Source organism: Caenorhabditis elegans, chromosome II (genome assembly GCF_000002985.6).
Source record: "Caenorhabditis elegans chromosome II".
Taxonomy (NCBI): domain Eukaryota; kingdom Metazoa; phylum Nematoda; class Chromadorea; order Rhabditida; family Rhabditidae; genus Caenorhabditis; species Caenorhabditis elegans.
The window spans coordinates 8162250-8182310 of record NC_003280.10 but is presented as its reverse complement, the minus strand read 5'-3'; the positions used below and the strand labels follow the sequence as shown (position 1 = coordinate 8182310).

The 20061-nt window shown below is 35.1% G+C and overlaps 8 protein-coding genes and 1 non-coding gene across 10 annotated transcripts; 4 read left to right on the top strand and 5 right to left on the bottom strand.

The window, feature by feature from the left end:
- Position 1: 1 nt before the first annotated feature.
- Positions 2–574, bottom strand: dylt-3 (DYnein Light chain (Tctex type); the record flags this gene model as incomplete). The annotated part of the gene is made up of 3 exons (NM_001330954.3): positions 544–574; positions 487–508; positions 2–441 (listed from the first exon to the last, which is right to left on the bottom strand). Exons 2-3 carry the CDS (start codon positions 491–493, stop codon positions 2–4), a joined length of 447 nt encoding a protein of 148 aa, NP_001317727.1. The 5' UTR covers positions 494–508; positions 544–574.
- Positions 575–1929: 1355 nt separating this feature from the next.
- On the top strand, positions 1930–4793 carry T05C12.4 (uncharacterized protein). The gene is made up of 9 exons (NM_063316.6): positions 1930–2026; positions 2359–2523; positions 2567–2728; positions 2783–2890; positions 3018–3188; positions 3237–3713; positions 3890–4150; positions 4197–4580; positions 4653–4793. The coding sequence occupies exons 1-9, from the start codon at positions 1943–1945 to the stop codon at positions 4731–4733; spliced, it is 1893 nt and encodes a 630-aa protein (NP_495717.2). The 5' UTR covers positions 1930–1942; the 3' UTR covers positions 4734–4793.
- A 173-nt stretch (positions 4794–4966) lies between these two features.
- Positions 4967–5168, bottom strand: T05C12.14. Its single transcript, NR_051420.1, has one exon. It is a non-coding gene; the product is annotated as an Unclassified non-coding RNA T05C12.14 (non-coding RNA).
- Positions 5116–7374, top strand: acr-14 (AcetylCholine Receptor; the record flags this gene model as incomplete). Its single annotated transcript, NM_063315.3, has 12 exons — positions 5116–5205; positions 5396–5530; positions 5574–5643; positions 5748–5802; positions 5848–5950; positions 5995–6106; positions 6149–6280; positions 6339–6518; positions 6567–6763; positions 6807–6999; positions 7095–7207; positions 7252–7374. The coding sequence occupies 12 exons, from the start codon at positions 5116–5118 to the stop codon at positions 7372–7374; spliced, it is 1503 nt and encodes a 500-aa protein (NP_495716.1).
- Positions 7375–7444: 70 nt separating this feature from the next.
- Positions 7445–8631, bottom strand: T05C12.1 (Protein kinase domain-containing protein). Its single transcript, NM_063314.2, has 4 exons — positions 8598–8631; positions 8364–8552; positions 7690–8312; positions 7445–7640 (listed from the first exon to the last, which is right to left on the bottom strand). Exons 1-4 carry the CDS (start codon positions 8604–8606, stop codon positions 7484–7486), a joined length of 978 nt encoding a protein of 325 aa, NP_495715.1. The 5' UTR covers positions 8607–8631; the 3' UTR covers positions 7445–7483.
- Positions 8632–8761: 130 nt separating this feature from the next.
- decr-1.3 (putative 2,4-dienoyl-CoA reductase 3 [(3E)-enoyl-CoA-producing]) lies at positions 8762–10082 on the top strand. Its single transcript, NM_063313.3, has 5 exons — positions 8762–8843; positions 9041–9267; positions 9312–9468; positions 9513–9848; positions 9898–10082. The coding sequence occupies exons 1-5, from the start codon at positions 8772–8774 to the stop codon at positions 10033–10035; spliced, it is 930 nt and encodes a 309-aa protein (NP_495714.1). The 5' UTR covers positions 8762–8771; the 3' UTR covers positions 10036–10082.
- A 1754-nt stretch (positions 10083–11836) lies between these two features.
- T05C12.11 (uncharacterized protein) lies at positions 11837–13696 on the top strand (the record flags this gene model as incomplete). 2 transcript variants are annotated; one of them, NM_001356874.3, is made up of 5 exons in its annotated part: positions 11953–11994; positions 12052–12069; positions 12344–12441; positions 12807–12984; positions 13084–13629. In NM_001356874.3, 5 exons carry the CDS (start codon positions 11953–11955, stop codon positions 13627–13629), a joined length of 882 nt encoding a protein of 293 aa, NP_001343781.1. The 2 variants fall into 2 exon arrangements, with proteins under 2 accessions (NP_001343780.1, NP_001343781.1); NM_001356873.2 differs by lacking the exon at positions 12052–12069 and having other exon boundaries at positions 11837–11994; positions 13084–13696.
- On the bottom strand, positions 12449–12720 carry T05C12.15 (Venom protein). Its single transcript, NM_001267214.4, has 2 exons — positions 12658–12720; positions 12449–12581 (listed from the first exon to the last, which is right to left on the bottom strand). Exons 1-2 carry the CDS (start codon positions 12709–12711, stop codon positions 12483–12485), a joined length of 153 nt encoding a protein of 50 aa, NP_001254143.1. The 5' UTR covers positions 12712–12720; the 3' UTR covers positions 12449–12482.
- On the bottom strand, positions 13660–19846 carry rrf-3 (RNA-directed RNA polymerase). The gene is made up of 15 exons (NM_063312.7): positions 19686–19846; positions 19021–19630; positions 18739–18974; positions 18578–18691; positions 18170–18527; positions 17305–18124; positions 16986–17257; positions 16699–16940; positions 16445–16656; positions 15711–16398; positions 14939–15662; positions 14437–14894; positions 14286–14391; positions 14043–14234; positions 13660–13996 (listed from the first exon to the last, which is right to left on the bottom strand). The coding sequence occupies exons 1-15, from the start codon at positions 19751–19753 to the stop codon at positions 13799–13801; spliced, it is 5298 nt and encodes a 1765-aa protein (NP_495713.2). The 5' UTR covers positions 19754–19846; the 3' UTR covers positions 13660–13798.
- Between the last annotated feature and the right edge of the window lie 215 nt (positions 19847–20061).

The window sequence follows — 20061 nt, the reverse complement described above, 5'->3', positions numbered from 1 at the left end:
TTCACTTCGAAAAACGATGTGTGATGAAGAAGACTTGGACAGCACCGAAGATAGTTTTAGACATCCATTCCGAGTAGTATGCAGTATCCTTCGTAGTATCCCAGGAGCACATGTTGGCCGTGCAAATTGCAAGATTATCGGTTTTTGCAGAAATAGTACAATGAACCAAAAACTTTTTGCTTCCATTGAGCTTCACTAAATTATCCGAAATTGTTTGGATCATCTTGCTCATCCAATCAGACATTTTGAATGGAGAATATGGAGTTTTACCAATTATTGAATCAAATGATTTTTGAATAATTAAATCAATTTCTTGTTCTTCGGCATTTGAATAGACTTTCTTTTTGAGTTTCTTATTTTTCTTTTCAATCAATTGTCTCAAAAGCTGAGCGTTTTTTGATTCAATTTGCCGCTTTGCTACAGAAGAAGTTGTAGAAGTGTCTAAAATTTCAAATGATGTTGCATAATGTGACAAAGAAAACTAACCTGTCATTTTGAAACAAGGAATGAATGAAATAATTAAAGTTATGCGATAAACATTTGTTTTCTAAATTTGATATATATATTAGAATCTGGTATAAATTTTTTTAACAGTGCGTGTAATTAGAACACGCTCTGAAGGCGAAGTGTTTAGTGCCAATTCAAAATATTACTTACAATTAGACCCGAAAATTTTGCGCTTTTTGTGCCAAAAACACGGTACCTGGTCTCGACACGAAACATTGTTTTTAAATGCAAAAAGGTGTGGGCACAGCATCTCCGACCGGGAGCGAAAAAATTAATTTTATTATAAAATGTGTTGTTAAGTTTTTGTTTTGTTTCCGCGGCTCTGTACCAGATTTTACACTAAAAGTGCACCAGTTTGGAGCACCGGACACACAGAAATTGTGTAATGTTGATGGCGTTCCGTATCCGAAATTGACATGTTTGCAGGGGTCGGTTGAGCTAACAAAGGTGGGTGGTGGAAGACGGAAATACGGTTCGAAGGAATAGTGGGGGGAAAGCTGACTGATTAGCTTGCCATCAGTGATTTACGGAAAATGTTCTGCTTCCTACTATGATTTCCTCATAATTTGAAATTTCATTAACTCTTAAATGTTTACTTAAATGTGATGCGAATTACTCAGAAAATGCACAGTTTTGGAAATGTAGCAAGTGACCAAAACATTTACTGAAAAAAACCTTCACCTTTGAAGTTCCTCTAATATCCAAAAAGTCATCATCAGTCCAATAGACAAAAAGTATTTCCGGTCCGTCATGGCAAGTTTGCCTTTCTCATCACAAACACTTTCTCTCATCCTTTAATTGTTTGTAGATGAGCCGGTCATTAACACTTATCCCTCTTATATCTATCATTCAATAAATCTTTTTGTAATATGCGCACCTCAATAATGTCTACAGACTCTTGATCAAGGTTTGTGGAACGTTTCTTTCTGTTTCCATTCAAACTATTTAATTAGATTTCCTGTAAATTCTGGAATGGAAAAATTTAACTTCATATTCAATTATAACAATGAAAATTAATTTAAAATGGCTTTGTGCAACTTCTTGAAAACAAATTGGAAAACATAGTTATTTTATAGTGAATGCTTTATGTATGCACCTTTATTATATTTCTTTTATTAGTCTTGTATCCTGTTTGCTCTACTTTGACAGCTCTCATGCCGGTTATCTTTGATTTTGTCAAAAGATATTTAACAGCAAAAAGGTATCACATATTTTTCTATATTTTCATAGTCAATTTTTGATATATCGAAAGACAATCGAGATATGAGCTTTCAAAGTAGAGCAGTGAGTTATAGGAAAAATACGGATCTTTTCATAAACTGATCGGATCTGAATTTCCCATACGGAAGCGTCTCTAATCTTGACTCTATTTGACACACAATCATTCAACAGATTTCTTTATTTAATTTTCAGAAATTTCAGATAATATGTCCTAATGGCCTCATATATTCTAAACGCACTTACACTTCGTCACGACCATGACGCAGCTGAACGAACATTGCACCATTTTTGGGATACGGTACGTGAAGGAAAAGTTCCGGTCTCTTTTCGTGAATGAAAAGATTATTTCCACATGATTGGAAGGGTCATTCCCGTTACATTCGTTTTTGAACGGAAAATGAAATTCAAAAAAAAACAGCTGAAGATGACCTAGTCTCGCAAATTTCACCTTTGCATGATAGGATCTAACGAGTGTTGGGCATTTTATTATTGTTATTAATATTATAGACTTACTTTTATTATAAAGTTTTTATAGTAATGAATGACTTTATATTCGATTTAGGTGATGTAAGTTTTTAATGATTAAATTAAAAATTTAGAGTTTATCTAAATTCAGTTTACATACTTCAGAAAGATCTTCTGGATTCCGGGTTAATTGAAGAACATATTGCAAGTCAACCCCTTTTGGCTGCAAGTTTATTTTCTTTAATTTCTTGCTCATTTGGTCTTGTTATCTTTACAATCGTATTCCTCACATGTAGGTTTCGAGGGCGATGTGGATCACAAAAATATCAAGTAAGGTTTCGAGGATCCCTTCTTTTAATATTAATATTTCTAGGAATATCCTTCAAATTCCAACACTTATGCAATATATCTTATGTTATTTTTCATTTCCTGGCTCATCGTCACATCAGCTTCTGCTTATTTTGTTCTCGCTGGAATTGGATTTTGGAGTGAAAAATTGGATGCAAAGAAACCATTTGCTAATGCGTCTCTTGTGGTTTTTTAGACATTTACTCATTTCAAAGTGAAACGTTTATATCCTAATTTTCAGAGATTTTCGAGAAGCACTATCAGTGATCTATTTGCTAATTATGATTATCATGGAGATTTTGAAAACGTTTCTGAGCTGCCCAAAAGTGGGCTGAAGAGAATTCATATTGTGAGTTAGATCCAAATAAAATATTTTTAAATAACAAAACTTCCAACTAAAAAACTATGTTATCAAAAATAACTTTCTTGAAATCTACAAAATCTTTATTCAAAATGTTCATTTTTATTTCTTTCAGAGTAGAAAACCACTTCAAACTTTTCGAAAAAGAATTGAAATTCCCATTCGACCACTGGCCGAAGTTACATTTTCTGGAACATCTGATAAGTTTATTACAAAGAATCGACCAATTATTGATTCAAATTTGAATAAAGTATCAGATGAAAAAGAAGAAGTCGATGACATTATTGTAAGAGATGTTTCTTAAAATGTATGACTTTTCCAGTTTTAATTTCAGAATTTGAGTGGGGACCAAGAGGAAGTTTCAATTCAAAATATGCATCAGCCTACGAAAAAAATTTTAGTGAATCATAAGGATCAACTTTCTGAAATTCCAAGAATTCCTCAAGTTTTTCAAACATCAGATAATTCTGAAAACCTAGATGGTATAGAAGATTCAACAGAAGAACCAGAAAATTCTACAGACAATGAAGAAGCTGAGAATCAATCGAATATTCTTGTGGTGAATGGAGAAACAATGACGATTGAGGAAGAATCTGATTTGATTGATGACGTGGAAAGCGAGGAAACGACATCCACAACTACACCAAGAACAACTACTACTACTACTACTACTACCACAATCACAACCACAACGTCAGCTCCTACAACGATTGCAACTTCTACGCCTATATCCACAACATCAAAAGCCACTACATCCTCAACTCAGTTGTTCCAAGAAGTAACCTGGAAACAAATTGAGGAAACTGATTCCGTGAGTTTTCAATTTTAAAAATGTTATCAAGCATGGCATATCCTCTCAATTGGATCCTTCATAAGTTATCTGTTCTCGTTTCTCATAAGCACGAGATTAAAATAAATTTTCATATAAGCAAATTTACTTGGCTAATTTTTTTAAAACTAATCATTAGCAGTATTTGAAATTTCCAGAACAATGTTCTAGACCAACTTCTCACTCACGCTGAAAACAATGCTGAAATTCCATCTGACAACAGTCTGTCTTACAATCCAAATTTGACGTACTTCAGTCTTCATTCAAGATTGCTCGTTTTCATCTGCAGATTGGCGTTCTGTTTTGTTGCTTTGGCTCTTCTTTTTGTGATATTACCCACATTTTTTCTTGTTGTCGCTGGCACTGGATGTTACATTTATAGTGATCATCCTATGAATCGAAGTAGCGTTTCGAATAAGGTTGACTATAGGTTATTTATGATTGAAAACTAAATTGAAATTTCAGATTGGCAAAGTAGTCTCCGTAAATGCTGCAATCTTGTTATTAATGTCACCATGTATGCTGGTATTTTCATGTTTTACTCTATTCTACACTCACTGTCACGAACTGTTATGTGCTACAATTCAACTTCAAAATCAACAAGCAAGAGGATTAGTCGATACAAATCATCAGAGTCTTATTGAAAATTATTCAATCAATACAAATCAATGTTCTCGATCATTGGCTCCTGTTCAATCTCTGCTCCTTTCATCACTTCTATTATGTATTTCATTGCTTCCATGTGTTTTTGCAATGTTCAAACTTGTGAAGTACTATTTTCGAATGAGTAGTGAATTTTATTGGAATGCTGCTGATAATTTCGCTGGGAGACAATTTTCAAAACAACAGGTAAATTGTCCGTAGAGATGCAAGACTAATAGAGTAGAGTAACTACGGTAACTAACATTTCAATATTTTCAGGAATTCCCCCGTTATCAAAGTACAGTAATCTATCCAGATGATGAAGTTACAACTGGCTATGCAGTTTATGGACAGATTTAAATTTTTTTTTCGTTTTAAATGGAGACTACGGGTTCCCAAATGTATTTTTAATTAAATGGTTTATCGAGTTGTAATAAATTTTTACTGAATTATATAAAGCTAGAAATGTTTCTAAATGAAGTTTCTCGGCAGATCACATCCTGAAATATCACTGCTCGGAAGCTCTGAAATCAGTCCTATTTGTATACAGGTTGATGTTCATAAAATATTTGAAAGTTTTTTTCAGGAAAAGAAAACACATCGTAAGTATCTATTTGTCAAGTGAGTGCTTTCTCTCTTTTCTTTGTGTGGTCCCATGGGGGATCAGTCACTAATCCTCCATTTCAATCGTCCATGTGTTCACCCTTTTCCTCTTTACTTTTCAAATAGGAGGTCATCATCAATGTCTTTTGTTTTCTTTATTTTATTAACTTTTTATATTCAAGTGAAAGGAAGTGTAGACGAATATCGACTTTTACAATATTTGAAAGAGGTATGGAACATTGTATTGCTCGTGCAAAAATTATAAGGTTTTAAATGTATAAGTTTGGAGACTTTGCTTTAATTTTTTCAAATAACTGTAATATGCTTTAAATAACCAGAAACAATATAGTAAAAACTCGGTTCAAGAAAATCTGAGATAATCCGTCAAAAAAATAACCACTTTGGATGTAAAATTTCAGAACTATGATTCCTTTGAACGACCAGTAGAGAACAGTTCAGCGCCTCTTGACGTAAAAGTTCGATTTTTATTGAATCAAATTATGGATGTTGATGAGAAAAATCAAGTGATGTCGATTCTTGCTTATATGGATTATGTAAGCGATACCCTCTGAGCAAATGAAAACAACTAATTTACAGCACTGGAATGATTATAAATTGACTTGGGATCCTAAATTATTTGGCGGAATTCGAGATGTACGATTTTCAGGTAATTACGCGTCTCAAACTTACATTAGGTTGCGTCTCCATTGCGGCTCAGCTGATTTAAATTGCATTTTCTAAAATTATTCTAGATACTATCTTAAATTTCAGGAGATGATGATGCAAGTTTCAAACTTTGGAGACCAGACGTGCTTTTATTCAATAGGTAACTCTTGTTCTTAGAAATATTTAAATCTAAACCACTTTGCAGTGTATCGGAATCATTTGATTCAACATATTCTTCAAGATTCATAGTATCATCAAATGGAGATGTTCAACAAAACCCACCTGGAATTTTTAGATTCGTTTGTCAAGTGAGAAAACGATACTTAATGATTTCAAAACCACATTATTTTAGATTGATGTCACTTATTATCCATTTGATAAACAAACTTGTTTTCTGAAATTGGGATCATGGACATATAATGGACAATATATTAATTTGGATTTCCTTTTAACTCAAATTATTGGTAAGAGAACATTCAGTTTATAGAAACATACTAGTGTTATAGGTCTACACGGAATTCCAATTGTTGTGGAACCAGAAAGATCATCAACAAATTATGCGTCGTATTTTGTAAATGAATCTATAGATTTGCAAGTTTATCTACAAAATGGAGAATGGGATTTGGAAGGAACACCAGGCAAAAATCACATATTAAATTATATTGATATGAAGGTGTAAATTGAAACAAATTTCAGGTAAACGAGTGGTTCAAAAATTTGGAACTGACGAGTACCATGAGCTCTACTTCTATATTCACATCCGACGGCGAACTCTAGCCTATGGAATTAATTTGATTATTCCATCATTGGTAATATCAATGATGACTATTCTAGGATTTACTCTACCACCAGACGCTTGTGAAAAGATTACATTAGGTACATGAATAGAAATATGCATTTGTCAAAAATTTAAAATTTCTTCAGAAACAACGGTCTTGCTCTCGGTCATTTTCTTCCTCCAAATGGTGTCAAGTACAAGTCCTCCTCAATCACAAAGTGTTCCCATTCTAGCTGCATTCTTTTCTTGTTGCCTGATGCTTGTAGCCTGTTCATGTGTCTTCACAGTACTCACATTATCACTACATCATAGGAAACCGGAAACACACGAAATGAGTCCAACGGTTAGCTGCTCACTGTTTAACTATAACTCTATGAAGTTTTTAGATGAGAAAAATATTCATCGACTGGCTTCCTTATATTCTTTGTATGTGTAAACCAGATCATCCAAAGACTCCGAAACCAAAAGTTCTTGGAAAATCAATTGCACCGATTCACAGATTATCTACTATTCCAATGCTCAATCTACCTAGAGTGTCTCAAACTACTTTTCCGGATAAAAATGTTTTTGTATATCATGGTGGGTTGAAGTTTCAAATACTTCGTACTGCAATTGATATCAAGCTGATTTTTATATTTTTAAAAATAGATTTGTCTTCAAAAATCAACTTTCAGAGGTTCCTGCAGTTATAAAAAACACGTCTCGGATTTGCGCTGAGCTTTTGATCATTGAACGAGATATCGAAAAAATGTTGGACAAAATTGAAGAGGATACGAAGGAAGATATGGTTATTTCTTTTTTTCTTTTACACTCTTGTGTTCCCGTTTTCAGCTTCGATCGGAATGGAGATTCGCTGCGATGGCAGTTGACCGACTATGTCTTTACGTATTTTCTGCTTTTATCACAATGATTACATGTGGATTGATTGTCCCACATATACTGGCAAACATTTAAATACCAAAGTTTATCTATGCTCATCTTGTTTCTTTCATTTTCTAATTCTGTGATATGTCTTCAAAACATTGAAATCTCTATAAACATTTTATTCAAGTCAGTATCTTTCCTAGTAATCCATTACATCCCATTCAAACTCAGCATTATCGTCTACAAATTTCACACAGTAGGCCAAAATATTCTGGAATTTGGTATAATCCGGAGTGTTGGCTGGACGAAGACGACGAAGGTTTCTTCCAAAACTTGCGAATTTTGATGGCATTGAACTGAAAATTGTTTAAATTCGAATAAGGTCGAAATAAATGTTTCACTAACTGAAATATGTCCTCATGTTTCAAAATCTTCTTAACATGAGCCATCTCATCAGCTGATTCGATATCTCTCCATGGCAAACATCCTTCAATCAATTCACCCAACGAATAATAAAGACACCATAAATCATCAACTGGTCCCTGCTCCCGGCGGTCATGCATTCTATACGAACAATAACGAGTAGTTCCTCTGAATCCACAATATGTTCTACTTTCACGGAGACTTCCATTATCATTACGAAACTTTCGGGACATTCCAAAATCAACGAGATAAACCGTCTTCCGTTTTTCATCAAGTCCCAGGCAACAGTTAGTTGGTTTCAAATCACGATGAAGCCATCCTTTTGAATGAAGCAAAGATAGAGCTTCAATGATTTGAATGCCAATTCGAACAGAAGATAAGATTGAAATCTTTTTGTTTGGCATCATTTTTCGAATATCTCCAATATTCTTTCCAAGCATTTGCATCACAATAAAGTTGTACGAGTGATATGGTCCAATGTAATAGACATTTGGAAAATGCTTTGAACCGAGCATATCATCCAAAACTTTTGATTCCAAAATCATTCTCTGAGAGTCATTTGTTGTTGCTCGCTCCACTTTGACAGCCACTTCTTCTTGAGTTTCCTGAAAATTAAAATGAAATGAAAAAAAAATCAGAAAAATCTCAAATCTTACAGTATTTCTTGCTCTATATACTTGTCCAAATCCTCCACCAGCAATCATTTTTTCAACGACAAAAATATCGTTTCTCCCCAGACAAGTTTCCCTTTCAAGATATGGTGGTGCATTTTTTCCTCGAAGTTCTGACTTTTGAGCTCCATTTTGTTTCTGATGACCGTTTTGCTTGTTAACGTTTCGGTTACGCTTTAAAAAATAATATGTTGGACACGGAGGAGATGATTAACTTACGTTCAACATTTTTGTGGAAGAGTAATCAAGAAATAAATTAATATCGACTAACTTCTAAAGATCGAGACAAATTTCAAACGTGACCGTCTAAATAATAAAGTTTAAAGATTAAAAAGGGTGTTCCACGGGACTATACTCGGGAATTAATAATTTATTATGTAAAAGTTGTCTAGGATGGCTTGTAAAAATCCGAAGAAGTTCTTTCCAATTTGCAATTCTCCGATTCTTCGAGATGGAGCTCTTAAGGTATGATGTTTGAATACTACGCTTATTCAACTGAACATGTCTTTACGAACATACGCTTTGTGAATAATTGTTTTCATGATGCGCACATCGTGCCCGGTTCTCGATCGCGACACGTGCATTGTGCTCACTGAAACGTTATGCACACTTCGTGGATCAGATGTGTTAACCTTTTCTTTTCATAATCAAGTTAATTGCAGGGAAAAGTAGCTTTAGTCACCGGTGGAGGCACTGGAATCGGCAAAGCAATCGCTACAACATTTGCACATTTGGGAGCATCTGTTGCTATTGCTGCACGTAGAATGGAGAAATTAGAGCAAACTGCGGAGGAGATTATGAAGACAACTGGTGGAATATGTGAACCATTCCGGATGGATATTAAAGATCCTGGCATGGTCAGCGATACTTTTGATAAAATTGATAAGAAGTGAGTTTCTGAAAGTGAAACTGCTAGGCAAGACAATTTTACAGGTTCGGAAAGCACCCAGATATTTTGGTTAACAATGCAGCTGGTAACTTCATAATGGCAACTGAGCGTCTTTCTCCAAATGCCCACGGAACAATTATTGATATTGTTCTCAAAGGAACAATGAATGTTACCACGGAATTGGGAAAACGTTGCATTCAGGTATACTTCAATTTAAAACTGATTCATATGTTTGTTGATTTCAGAGTAAAACCGGAGCCTCCGTTACTTCAATTACTGCTGCATACGCACGTTCTGGTGCCCCATTCATTGTTCCTTCTGCTGTTTCTAAAGCTGGAGTTGAGATAATGACTAAGTCATTGGCAACTGAATGGTCAAAATATGGTCTTCGTTTCAATGCAGTATCTCCTGGACCAATTCCAACAAAAGGTGCATGGGGAAGATTGTTTTCTGGAGAAATGGGTGACGTCGCCGAAAAAATGAAGGAATTGAACCCAGAAGGACGATCTGGAACTCCAGAAGAAGTTGCGAATTTAGTGGCATTCATCTCGTCAGATCACATGTCATTTATGAATGGAGTGGTACACTTTTACTAGATTTTTAAAAATTCAGTTCCATAAATTTTTTTAGATCATCGATTTGGATGGTGGACAGCAACATTTCAACCATGGTTCCCATATGGGAGACTTCTTGCACACTTGGGATCAGGATACCTGGGGAGATGTTGAGAACGTTATTCGTGGAAGAACTGGAAAAGAGAAACCTTGAATATTATGTTTTTAACGATTAGGTTATGAATAAATTTTGTTTGGAATAAGATATATTTTCGGAGTTTCCCGCTTTTTCAAAGAACCCTCGAACATAGTTAAAGCATTTGATCACTGAACATGATATTGCAAAGATTGCTGGAAAGATATGCTGCACGACTATTCTTTACGTTTCGAATGAAAAGCGTTTATTTGCATTCTTTATTAGTTTATCCTAAACAATTTCCTACTCATGACTGCAAATAACTTGACATGAAAAGGACAACGGTGAGCATGAAAATATTTCCTAAAAAAGCTTTAATTTAGAATTCAAAGTGTTCCATAATTTTTTCCCACTATTTCAGAACTTCTCACTCCCTTTCAATACTTTCATAGAACGGTGACACATCGTCAAAACAGGAAAAATAGCAGAAAATTGAACCACCACAACTACATTCATATATTTTCAAGGTAAAATTGAGAGAGTGAGAAAGAATGAAGGGACCGCCCACGTATTGTGTTGTGCTCTAATATTCATTGTGTTGTGAAGGGGATTGAGGTGCACACGGTACCTTTTTCAACAAAAAAGAGAGACACTTTACGATTTAATTTTTTGTTGGTTCTCGAGGCAAGACATGACTTCCGGATAAAAAATACGATGTTCTTTGTGCTTTCCGTTTGGACGATTTGAAAAATTTGAAAACGAAATTGATACATGGTTTAGTTTTTGAAATAGTGATACGTTTTGTTCATTGGATAGTATTATTGTTAAGTTTATGTTTTGAGAAACTGAAGATAGAGAACTAAAAGCTTCCTCTTCCCATGTGTTGGAAAATTATTTTCTCATTCTTCCTTATTCAAAATATGGCGCATCAAACAATGCATTCTATTTTCATATCTCTTTTGACAATATAATTTATTTGATTTTAAATTCTCGTGAAGCTGAATAATATATTTATTCAACCAATCATAAATACCCAACTATTCAAAAGATCAGACAATTTGTAAAAGTTTTTTTACGAATTTTAATCCAAGTATCAAAAAACTCCCCTATTTCCAATTCCTTTCCAAAAATAGAAGAAATTAAACTAATTCTTAATTGAAACTTCACTCAAAAAAAATCCAATCGAAAAATGAAATGAGGATGGCACTTTGGAAAGTTAAATTTCCTCAGAATGTCCACTCTCGAAATAGAAAAAAACGTTTCTTTTATTCCTTTTTTATGTCCTCATTCTTCACTTTTTCTTCTTTTAGCATTATGGAAAGAGCAAATACATCAAAAATTGAATCAAAAACCAACAGCTGTATTATAAACTTGGCAAGTGTTTTTTGTTTTCTTGTTTTTTTCTTAAATTCAGTTTATGTTTTGTCTTTGCTGATAAACAGAAATTTTAAAAAGAAAAGAACAAAAAATCCCACTAATTGTTTGATCTTTTCTAATATTCACATTTATTGTGCTTTAGTAAATCTATTAACAATAGAAAAAAGGTATGCATCATGTGACTTTTTTCTAAAATAAAAAAAACCCGAAACTCTTAATTTGAATTCAATAATTATCATGAAACATTTCGTCTAAAGTTAAAGCATTTCCATACTTTTTTCTTCCTCAATTGTTTCAATGAATCCAAAAGTACATTCTATGTACTCACCCTTTGTTCAAAAAACCCGCATTTTTCATTCCTGCTTACTAGTTGATTCTCAGAGACCAATTTGACTCTCTCAGGGACCACCACCTTTTATTATTGCTTGAGTAACTCTTGTGGAATAATTTTTTTTCGTCTCTATAAAATGCTTCTCTGTCACACATTTGCCACTTTTTGCAGTTTATGTTGCCTTGTGGGTGGATTATGAAAAATTTATAACTGAAATCTGAACTTTTTTTTTCGAATTTCAGATCAGAAATGAGCATTAACCGATTGAGTTGCTGACTTATATCACTATGATTATTTTAATTCTACTATTATTTAATGTCGTTTTATCGGTGAGTTTTGTTTTGGACTATAATAATAATTTTGAAATTAAAAAAGAATATTTTCAGACTGATGTGATACAGGAGGTAATTTTTATTAAAAATGGCTATTTCATCACGCTTCTGTAAATCTTAGGCTACCGCTTTTAATATCTCTAGACTTAAATTGACTAGGTAACAAAGATATTCAATTTTCGGAATGCCTGGATTATCTAATTGAAAAAGCACATAGTTAGTATTTTGAATGCTTTTCAAGCTAATCAACTAATCATAAATGTTCACAATGTGCTTCATTAAAAGTTTGGTAGATTTGCACAGCTTCAACTTTATATTTTTCATCTCTAATATTCATAGTTTTCAGAAGCTGATTCGAGTTAATGAATGGCATGATATTCCTGTAAAAGGGACTGAAGATGAAGATGCTCTTATTGATTTTCATTTATTTGCCACGTGTGAAAAGTAGGTTATTTTTTGAAATTATTTATGAAACAAGGTTAGACTTAATTAACAATACCACATCTTTCAATGCAAGTTTTTTTCGAATTAGTGTCAATGTAGGTGTTGCAATTTGAACGACATAGGTCCATTGTTTGGATAGCCTGCAATTCTTTTGGTATATCTAAAAGGTTTGAATCATAAATAATTGGAAAATTATATTATACTTCAAAACCTTACTTCTGTGAAAACAAGTGAAGCCAGAATACAGAAAATAAGAAGGAAAAGTTTCATGTTCTCGGGAGTCGGGAGTGACAAAATGATTTTCTTTCTCTCAAAATATTTCCAGACAACAGCTGTCTATCATTCAAACATCTAATTCTCTTCAGATTCTCCGTGTTATTCATGACAGAACCTAATGAATCAACACGATTTGAGTTCTCATATTACGATGTAACATTGAAAAAGATTGATGTTCAATCGATTGGCAATGCTGTTCAAGTTCCAGTATCTCCAAAAATGTTGGGAACGTGTCGAGAGAATAATCGAAAAATTTTAAGAATTAAAGTAAGATCTTGTGCCTAGGCCTAAACCGAATCCTAAGCCTAAGCCTTCGCCTAAGTCTAAGACTAAACCTAAAAATGTAACCATGTTCATTAATTTCAGATTCGAACATCAAATGATACAATAACTTTCAAAGTGGACGATCAAATAATTCGACGACCATTTGATTCAACACAAAATAATATCAAAATCCTAATACCTCAAAAAGTTGCTTGCTGTTTAATTCGAGCACTTTTCCTTAATAACTCCGATCTCGATGCCTATACATCAGTTTCAACTAGATTTTTCACTTCATCAAAATCATCATACAAAAGAATTCTGGAAGTTTTTGGATCCACGTCATCTTCTCTTGTTCTGACTACAACTCCATCTACATCAACTTCTAGAACAACTACAAAAAACGACACGAATAAATGGAGTAAGTTCACACTTGGCAAGAATCCAACTGTGAGCAGTAGTACAAGTGAACCGAAAATGGAAAGTTCGTGGACTCATGCAGTGAATAAGGAATGGTCAATCACATTTGTACTTTGTTCTGTTATTGTTTGTACTATTATGCTTTTTCTTGCTGTTTTCGGAACTTTTACAGTTTTCTATCTAATGACTAAGCCAAGAGGTGGTAAATCTCCATTTGCAGTTGATGCTTGAATATGTGATTTAAAATAATATTTCTTTCCAATTTAAAAAAACCCAATAAATTTATCTGAAAATCGAACCGAGATCAAAACATTATTACACATACAAATATACTCGTCTCATCATTAAAAATTCTATAAAACAAGCAAAACATAAAACATGATATAAGTGGAAATCTATATTACAAGAACTCGTCGCGTACTTCATTCGGCACGACGTTGTTGGCAATCGCGTCCCTAATTGTCTCTCCACTGAGAAGTAAAAGTCGAGCGAGGCGTTGTCGTGCAAGAACCGTTCCAACTGATGTAACATAGATCATATCAGACTTCCGAGTTCCAGTGATTTCGCGAGGAATTATTTCTTTGACACCAGACCAATCCTGAAAGTTTTTCACTAGAAACGAAAAGTATTTTCGAACCACTTACCTTCAAAGATTGCAATATTCTACTCCTACTGATCGGATAATCATCGTTGTAGTTTCTCGAAGAGAACAATGACTCGTTAACTAGTATTGGATCCTTGCTTTCTGTAATCTGATCCACCGCATCCTCATCGTCCAAATGAAGCGCATCAAACCGTCCAGACACAGCGATGGAATGAAATGTACGATATGCAATCTGGAATATGTTTTTTGTTGATAGATCTGGAATATTAAAGATCGAGCTTACAAGATGTAAAGGCATCCATTGTGCACTTTTAGTAAGTATTGGCTCAACAATATCTTTTTCGTAGAAAACTCGAAGACTTATGCTTTCAGCTGATGCGAAAGATTGACTGAAATATTGAAAAATTTTTCCAACACTAGATTTTTAAATTTACCTTGCCAAATATCTGAGAAATTCGAGCATCATTGTTCCCATATCGAAATTTCTCAATATCGGAGCTTCATCTGCATCTTCTTTCTTCGAAATCCATTGCTGAAACATTGTTGTTGGCATCAGAAGACTTTTTTCATAATCAATAGTGGGATTTCCCAGGAGATCTCCGAGCCCTAGACGAATCAAAAGTCTTCCCAGCTGCCAAATCGACAAAACACTTGATGGGAGCACATTTTCTCGTTCAAGCCAAACTTTCAGGATGAACAACATTTTTATAATCTGATCTCCATAAAAATATACGTATCGTCTCAGGAAAAGCGCATCTTTGTGAGATTCAATCAAATCTTTCAATTTGAGAAACTTGTCAAACTGCCTTTCAATGGAGTTTTCGATCTCCTCTTCTAAACGAGCAGCAATTGGATATTTGCCTCGTAAAACTGCGTCATTTTTATCGAGCATCTGCAACAAAAAATTAATATATTTATTTCATAATTTTAACTTACTAATTGTCGCCTCAAATCACACAATGCATCCCAAGCAACCCAGGGAAGACTCTGTCCAATGCATCTTCCAGCCTTATTTATCTTTGGCTGCACATATGCCACGAAATACCATTGCCGAATCTTTTCATGCATTGCCTTCGTACATTTCAACCGAGTGTTCTTTCCATCATTCTCAATGTTGATTTCTTCTCCACCAAACTCTTCAAAGAATTTTGCACGAAATACAGCATACAATTTTTCATAACGAAGCTCAACGACCTTATCAGTGTGATAAAATGAATAGTCGTCTCTCTCCATTCCAGCTAATCTCTTGATACTTGCAGCATGTCCAGACACAACTGAAGCTTCGTCTTCAATTCCATATTCATCCAAAAGTTGTTGCATTCGATCAACGTATTCATCGCGAAGAGTCAATGTTTGTACAAGTTTTATTTCATTTCCGAAGAAAACATCAACGTCTTCTGGACAAATCAGTTTATCATATTCTCTTTCGAATACACTCCCGCGTGTTTCAAATTCTTCCAAAACTTCTTCAACTTTTCGAGCTTTTCGGTGCAATTGTCCATTTAATCGGGTACTGTAGTACATCGGTTTTCCACCTGACATCATATAATCAGGTGTCATTTCGCATTGCTCGAAACTTGACAATGGTTCCGCGGGAACTCCACTTTTCGGAAAATCTACAGCTACTGCACATTTGAGCGCGATGGCGTGACAATTTTCGCTGAAAAATAAGATATTGGCTTAACATGGATAATTTCAAGGAACATACTGGAAAAGTCCGTGAAGATCAGCATAAGCCAAATGAGCGTGACTCATTCTTCCAATTGAATCCTGTTGAAGGTATCGAAGGAAGAATTCAACCATATCATCTGTAGTAGGTTCTTTGTCTTCTTCTGCAGCTGAACTACTCGGAAAAACCATTGCTTCTTCATTATAATCGAGTAGCATTTCTTGATCCCATATTATAGAATACTCATCTCCATCCAAATCTGAACCTGCCATTTCATCGGGATGTGGTCGTGGGCCATGTTGTGGAAATACTACAACATCGACTAAATGAGCTAATGCTGGTTGCCAAACTGCGTCGAAAACTCGAACATCTCCAGGAACGTGACACGGATTTTTGGTAATCAAAACTTTGCCTGTTTTCAATATTGGACGGTTACTGGTTTGTCGGATACTTGGTGAATACTGGATGAAAACCTGTCCGTACTGTAAAAGTCCAGTCTCATCGACAACACCGTACATTGATCTTCCCAAACTTGGAGGCAAGAAAATTTTAGCTTTAGAAATGTGATGGATGATGTTGTAGCGATAAATAGAGAATAGCATATCTCGTATCAATGGATCTACACTCAATTCGAACCCGGCTCGTTTGCTTGCTGCGTTCCAGTCGATTGCCAAGTTTGTGCGATTGACTAGCTCTTCTGCTGCTTGATTTTCATTTATGAGCATATCTAAAATTAGGAGATTATGATTTGTAACCATACAGTAACTACATACTACTCAGAGAACATAGTTCTCTTTCCAAGTAATAATGAACACGATTTGTGATCCTTCTGTGAGAGCTTGCAGATTGTTTTTCCGACACTTGATCCAGGATTGTAATGAATGGACGGTTGAGACAAACTGGAGATGGCATAGCGTATTTTACTACTTCGAGGTATTCATCTTGCAGCTCTCCACCACCTTCACCAAACTTTTGCTGACTTTTTCTGAAAATTGATCATATAATTTGTTTGATAGATCATCACTACCTGAAGATAACTTTAGGCATATTTATAATATCATCGATTGTTGGATCAATAACTAGAATTCCTTTGAAACCTTTAAATCGCACTTGGAAACAAGCTGGTACTTCCTTCAATTGGAGAATCTTAGATATATGTGTTGCCAGTTTGATAGAAATTCGACCACAACCATCAGAAAAACAATATTTGTTCTCTACACCACCTTCAATGTCAGGTTCAACGATCCAGTGATGTCGTTCAAGACGTACCTGAATATTTTCGACTATATGAATATTTTTAACACTAGAATATACCGTTGGTTGTGCTTGTGTAAAGCATTGTCCCATTCGACTCATCATCTTTGGAACACTAATCGCATCTCGGAAATCTCCCATCCATACTCTAATATCTTCTACAGTTCCTGTGACTTCACCAGTTAATGCATTGACTCGAGGAGCGTATAAATAACATCCTTGATCACGCATTTGAGAATTACTCCATCCTAGAAAACTGTAGACACGATCAGCAACTTGAATTCCATTTTTGAGAGTCAAATAAATTCCTTCGGTGACAATATTCGACATGTCTGGAAACTTAGATAATATATTTAAAAATATTTAAAGAATTTCTTACGATCTATATTATTGATGGAAAAGTCGCGAATAGCGAGCCGGCCCAGATTGTCATCTCGGAACACACAACGAAGAGCATAATCAGGTCCAAATCTTCTAACAACTCGATTTACCATCATTACTTCTGGAGCCATTAGCAGTATTCGAGATGGTGTTACAATAACTTTAGCCACTGAAACACAATTCTTCGGCAATGGCTTTGCAAGGCCTACATCTTGAAGGCTTTCTCCTTTCAGAAGTCTTTCGTATTGAATCTTTCTTGATTGATACATTGTTGTGAACGCGGTAACTACATCGATTTGACGACGTTCATCAAATGCATTCAAAAGTTGTTCGAGAGTCTCTTCTGTGGCTTGAGAGCATTCTTTCATTCCCCTACGAACTAATTTCAGAAAGAGCGGCTCGTGTACTAATTCCATTGGCTTTTTCGTGTCATCAACATCATCGTCATCATCTTCATCATTGTCATTGTCTGAACTTGGAATATTTTCATCAGTTGCGTCGAAAAGTTGGTCCGTAAATACACTTCCGCGTGTGATTAGAGCCTGGAGAGCATAATTCGCTCGGAAAGATCCCAGAGAATGGAAAGCCGGGGATGGTGCAAGTTTTCGGCGAATTGAAAAAATGGAGCCGAACATCACTTTTGCTTTGCTTCGAGCAGAAAGTCTAGTAACAATATCCATCAATTGTGTAGACGATACCGAATCGTTATCATCATCTTTTCTCATTGTCAACCGGATCCAGGAGCTTTGCGAGAAAGCTTCAGAAGTACAACCGACACCTCGGCCCTCAGCATCGCCAGGCCAACTCAATACTCTTGTCTGAAAATTTACAAGTTTTTAAAAGTTATTTGCATACCATATCACCCATTCTGTGCACGTTTCCATATTGAGAACCTTCGACTTTGATGGGTGAAAAATCGTATTTTTCGGAATTCCTTCCCAGAGATGCGGTGGATTTTTCATTTGTATATAAATACTGTTCGTAGTTTCATGAGACATGTCGACAACAATTCGAACAAACAAATTATAATATAGATTAAGACGAAATCCGGCATGATCCAAACCATCATCAGCGAATTCGGCTAATCGAACTCCGAAATATACCACTGCCAGTCTTTTGTCATGCTCAAATCTCGCATACGAGAGGTATTTATTGCTTCCTGCCACTTTGAATGAACTGTTTTCACGGGATGCATCTGCATTATGGTGTGACTGAAGCTTTCTTAAAAACAAAAATCTGATTAGAAATTCTGTAGAATATGTGCAACTTACACACTACAAACTGTGTTTTCTTGACTGATGAAATCTCCTCTAACAAGGAAAAGTCCTGAATTAGGGCAGTTTCCAATCGCAATCGCAGAAATATTTATATCCATGTGTTGGGGTCTAAATTATAACTTGAGTATATAAAAAGCGGATGAGTATTCTATTACGTTATTTTTGTGAAAAGCGTATGCATTTTCGGGACTTCCAAAAATACTTGATCATGGAGCATTCCAGTTATTCTAGATGTGAAACTTGATGCGAACTCGGAGAACAATTCATTTTCATCTTCTACTTCACCGTTTGGCGTCAAAACTAAATGAGCATCGATGACGTATGATTTATCTTCGTACGCAGCTCGTGGCACCATCCCCACCTTGATCCAGTTTACCTCGTCAACTTTAGACTGAAATTAAATTGTTTCAAATACGGCCAATTAAAAAATCGCTTACCAATTTCAAGTGTGTTTTCAAAACATCTTTTATATTTTCCATGTGTGCTCGGCAATATCCAAAGCAATCATTATTCATGCTGCCAATGAGCTTAGCATCGAAATTCAGCTCAATCGCCTGTTTTTTACTAAACTGTCTCGTCTTCGCAACTGTTTCCGATTCTTCTGCAGCGGCCCATAACATCCGCACGAGTTTTTCTTGTTCTTCGATATTTACACCACCTCTGTGCTTCGTTTTCTCATAAAGAATGTGAGTTGATGGGAGAGAGTGCCGTTTTAGAACAGAACAGTCGACTGGTTTTGAAGTAGAAGGCCTTTGTGACTGTAGCAGGTAATCACGAAGATATCCACGATTCACTGGATACGAAAAATTGTTTAAATGATTTCCTGGAAAAGCCGACGATGAAGAGTGAACAGGCTGTTCTTGTACGTCAACTTCCGATTTAGATTTTGAATTTCGATCCATCCGAAACGTTGTCAATAGCATCTTGTTTGAATGCCCAATTGTTAAGGTGTTCACTGGAGTGCATTCTGTTTTTCGATTTGGTAAAGTTCCAGACGAAAAATTCGATCTACCACGTGGAAATGTTGATTGACTCTGAGGAACTCCTCTGGAAAAAAACATTGTTTCATTTGACTACCGTTTGCTCACCGAATTTCAATTACCTTGGATGCTTCGGCCTAACAGAAGTTGTAGCATCATCGCTAGAGTCATCATTATCAAACGGGAGCATTTTGTGAAAGACTTTTTGAAAATGGCATTTATTTTACGAAAAAAATGAGAAACAATTTTATTCAAAAATTTGATGATGTATGTTCGCTCCATTGACAATTAGCAACGAGACTCCGCAGTTACGGCTAAAATTTAAATTTGATCAAGCATTAAATCCTTTTTATTTTGTTTTTAAGCGCCTAGGCGCGCCTTTATGTTATTTAGTTAAAGTAGCTGTAACTACTCCGTGTAAGCTGTAAAATTATAATCTAAAAATAAGACTATAATCTCAACACTTTTTCACAACAGTTCCATTGCAATTAACGTCAT